At 61.1% G+C, this 3,690-nt stretch overlaps 1 protein-coding gene across 1 annotated transcript in view; it reads left to right on the top strand.

The window, feature by feature from the left end:
* Window positions 1–3,690, top strand: part of LOC104402889 (PDZ and LIM domain protein 7-like) — a gene marked incomplete at its 3' end in the record, with an annotated part of 11,787 nt that overhangs the window by 3,278 nt on the left and 4,819 nt on the right. Inside the window, exons 2-4 of the mRNA XM_010010881.1 lie at window positions 175–326; window positions 594–624; window positions 1,322–1,494. Coding sequence (XP_010009183.1) covers window positions 175–326; window positions 594–624; window positions 1,322–1,494 — 356 coding nt within the window. The remainder of the gene's footprint in view (window positions 1–174; window positions 327–593; window positions 625–1,321; window positions 1,495–3,690) is intronic.

Genomic DNA, 3,690 nt, shown 5'->3' with positions numbered 1-3,690 from the left:
GCCTAATGCGCTGGGAAATGGGGGGTGATGTGTGGGTCCCTACTTCCCTGTCATCGGGCTTGTATGGGTGTCCTTAGCTGGGACCCAGCAGATCCCTGCTGTCATGAGGACAAAGTTGTCCCTCTGCTCCCACATCAGCCGTTCCAGCTCTCCCTGATTCTGTCTGTCTTTCAGCTGACGCCGGGTGGGAAGGCAGCACAGGCTGGTGTGGGAGTGGGAGACTGGGTGCTGTACATCGATGGGGAGAGCACCAGCTCCATGACACACATCGAGGCCCAGAACAGGATCCGTGCCTGCGGGGACAGGCTCAGCCTCACCCTGAGCAGGTAGGATTTGTGGGTCCTGGTGTGGCTGGGGCGCAACGTGGTGCCATCTTCCAGCATCACTGCTCCTTGCTTGGAGCCTGGCAGCCCCTGGATGGGTCCAAGGACTCTGCTTGGCTGGATGAGGCTTGGCCTGGCTGCCGGCCCTCTCTTGTGAGCTGCGGGGCAGTGCCAGGTGGCCATGACTCCCCTTGTGTTTTGGGGGGTATCAGTGTCCTGGTGGTGGGTGGGCAAGTTCCATCACCTGCCCGCCTGTTTCCTCTCTTGCAGAGCCCAGAACCACATGGGGAAGCCGCAGAAGGTACGTGTCGCTCCTGGTGCTACAGAGGTGCCTCAGCCTGGTTTCAGGGGAGGACAATCATCTCTGAGTGTAGATGGATAAATGGACTTTGCTCCTGGGGCCTGCAGGCTTTGGGGGCAACCGGGGTGTATTTGGAGGGCTGGAAAACTCCCCGCTGGAGGAGCAGCTCTGACTGCTGTACTGCAGGGGATTGGAAGGAGCAGGGTCTGCCCAGGGTCTGTCCAGCAGGCGCCCAGACCATGGCTGCTGCCTTCCTGCACCCCTGCCAGTGCTGGGTGCGGGCAGGGGTGCAAAGGCCAATGCAAGGGAGGAGGCCAGGCAGCTGCTTATGGCCTCAGGGCCCCATGTTTGCCAGTGCTGGGCAGTGCCCTGGCATGGGGAGCAGGGCTGGGGCTGGTGACAGGTGACTCCTGGATGTAAGCCACCTGCATGCATTCGGCTTTGTGCTGCGGGGCAGTTGGGATCAGTGTGTGTGCATGCACTGCCCCGCTGCGTGCAGCAGCAAGTGTCTGGGCACTTACTAATTCTCCAGCAGCTCTCGGGCTGGGCTTGTGACCTGCAGAGCGAGGTGCCAGCCTGGCAGAACCCGGTATCCTGCAGTGCACATGCTGTCCGGCTTTCCTGCCCGCTGCGCTGCCTGGCCCCTTGCATGCTGCTTGACATGTGAGCCTGTGTCTGTGTGTTTTGTCTCGCTCAGGACTCACTCCCCTGCTCTGAACCCCTGAAATATAACTTCGCTCCCAGCACCGCCCTCAACAAAACAGCCCGGCCCTTTGGGGCCGGCTCACCTCCGAACCCACGGCCCGGGCTGGTGACGAAACCCGTGACGTACGCGCCCCTGGCGCCCGCCTGCACCCCCCAGCACAATGGGTACGTTGCTGTCTGTCCTGCTCCCCAAGGATCGGGGGGACCCCACTGCCCAGCCCTGCTGCGCCTTGCATGCCAGGCCCAGGGATGGGAGTGGGTGACAGTGCCCATGCTGGGGTCCCCCAGTGGCTGGTGCTGAGGTGGCACAACAGGACTGTCATGCACGGGGACGCACAGCCATGCACATGCTGGTCCCTTGCTCAGGGACATGTCAAGCCTGTGGGGAGTCCTGCAGGACATGGCATGGTGGTTGCAGCAGGACATTCACTGGCATCTGTGGCAGCAGGGAAGCAGCAGCTGCGTTGTGGCCACCAGCCAGTGCCTGCCTCAGGATGTCCTGCTGGTCCCATGGCTGCCAGGACAGGCTGGGCACAGTGAAGCCCTCACACCCCACACAGCACCATCCCCACCCTGCTTGCAGGGAAGAAGCTCCTGGCTCTCCAGGCTGCCCACCCGAGTGTCCAGCAGCTGCCGCTCCCTGCCCCTCCTGCTGGGAGCTGCTGTGGTGCCCTGAACAGGGCAATAGGGGGATGCAGCCCTGGCTGCCCTGGGCACCCAGGCCTGTTTTGGGGGACTGAGGGAGGCATGGTCTGGTCTGCTGGTGTCTGCCCCTGTGCCCCACTGTGCTCCCAGCCCTAGCAAACTGGGCATGAGTCTCGGGGTACAGGGACTAATGCAGGCCATAGGTGAGCTCTGGAAACTTCTTGGGTGCTGCGGGTCTAATTTCTCTTTCCTTTTTCTTTCTTTCTCTCCTCCCTTTCGCTTTCCCTCTCCCCTACAGGTGCTGAGCCTTGACAAGTCAGTAAGCCTTTTGCCTGCTCTTTCTATCCTCCCTGCATGCCTCTTCCCTGCTATTTACAGCCCAGGGACAGGCAGCATGTGCTGCTCTGCCCATTAGGTGGGTCACTCCTGGCAGCATGCTGCCCCTAGCCTGAAGGGCAAGCACTGCTTGTCTCTGCTGGGGCCCTGGAGTGTCCTCACGCATGGTCCCTTTCCTCCTCCCAAGACATATCTTAGTTGGGCAAGGGCTGTCAGGCTGTGCTGGGTACCATGCCCAGGGCCAAGCAGGCATCACTGCCATGGACTCCATAGGTGTTCATTGGACTCTCATGTAGCTGCCCTGCCAGTGGTTTATTTATCTTGGCTTATTCTCGCCCTGTCTTTTCCACTGCTGGCCTTTGGGACCAGTACTACAATGCCAGGTATGGTGGTCAGTCCTTAATGCGTCCTCCTGACATGGAGGAGGAGTAGGGGGTGCGGGTAGTAGGCAGTGTGTGGTGTCTTGGGTACGAATGTGCTGTGGTTCTGTCCTGGGGCAGCCCCAGGGAGGTGATGCCATGGAGATCTGTCAGATTTGACAGACCACTCTGTCACTCGCAGGCAGCCCCCGGAGCCCCCCAGCACCCCTGTATATGACCCCATGAAGTTACGGCTGATAGAGGATGCTGAGAGCTGGCAGCCCCGCTCTGGGACTTCCCAGTCCCGCTCCTTCCTCAAACTGGCCCGGCTGACGGGCACAGATGGATGTAAGTTCCCTCAGGGGCTGGTGCTGGCGGCCTGGGGGTGCTCAGCTTTGCCAGGGCCACTGCAGCCACATAGATGACATGGTGCAGTTGTGGCACCGAGTGTTGGTTTTGGCCCCATGTGGCCGCTCTGAGCCGGTGGGAGCTGCCTGGGACTCTGTGTGCTCGCGGTGGTGCTGCTGGGCTGGGGCCATGCTCTGCCCGGTGCCCGGGCAGGGCTGTTTGTTGGGGGCAGGAGGGCGGAGGGAGGAGAGAACGGTTTTCCTGCCTTTCCTTTTGCTTCCTGCTGTGCCTGGTCCTCGGTGGACACAGACTGACTCTGTCTCCTCCTTTCTCTCCGGCTGTGCTCAGTGGAGGATCATGAGGATGAGCTTGTTAAAGAGCCCAGGTAAGGGGAGAGTGCACCAGGGCAGCAGCAGGAGCCACGACGGTGCACACTCAGGGCTGAGCCCACCTAGCTGGTTTGCACTCACTGCTTGCAGTGACTCTGGGGAAGCTCTTTGCCCTGTTGTTTCTTCTCTCCTGTCCTTTGGCTCCATCCTCGCATTCCGTCTCTGTCCTCTTGCTCTCCCTAAGCTGAGCTCTTGATGGAGCTGCAGAGCCCAACCTGCACTCGCCACGCGATGGCACGATGGGCACCTCCAGCGTTCAGCCACCGATCTGACAACCACGTCGG

This window comes from Nestor notabilis, unplaced genomic scaffold, assembly GCF_000696875.1.
Source record: "Nestor notabilis isolate BGI_N333 unplaced genomic scaffold, ASM69687v1 scaffold20543, whole genome shotgun sequence".
Classification (NCBI taxonomy): domain Eukaryota; kingdom Metazoa; phylum Chordata; class Aves; order Psittaciformes; family Psittacidae; genus Nestor; species Nestor notabilis.
This window is presented reverse-complemented; position numbering and strand designations above follow the sequence as displayed.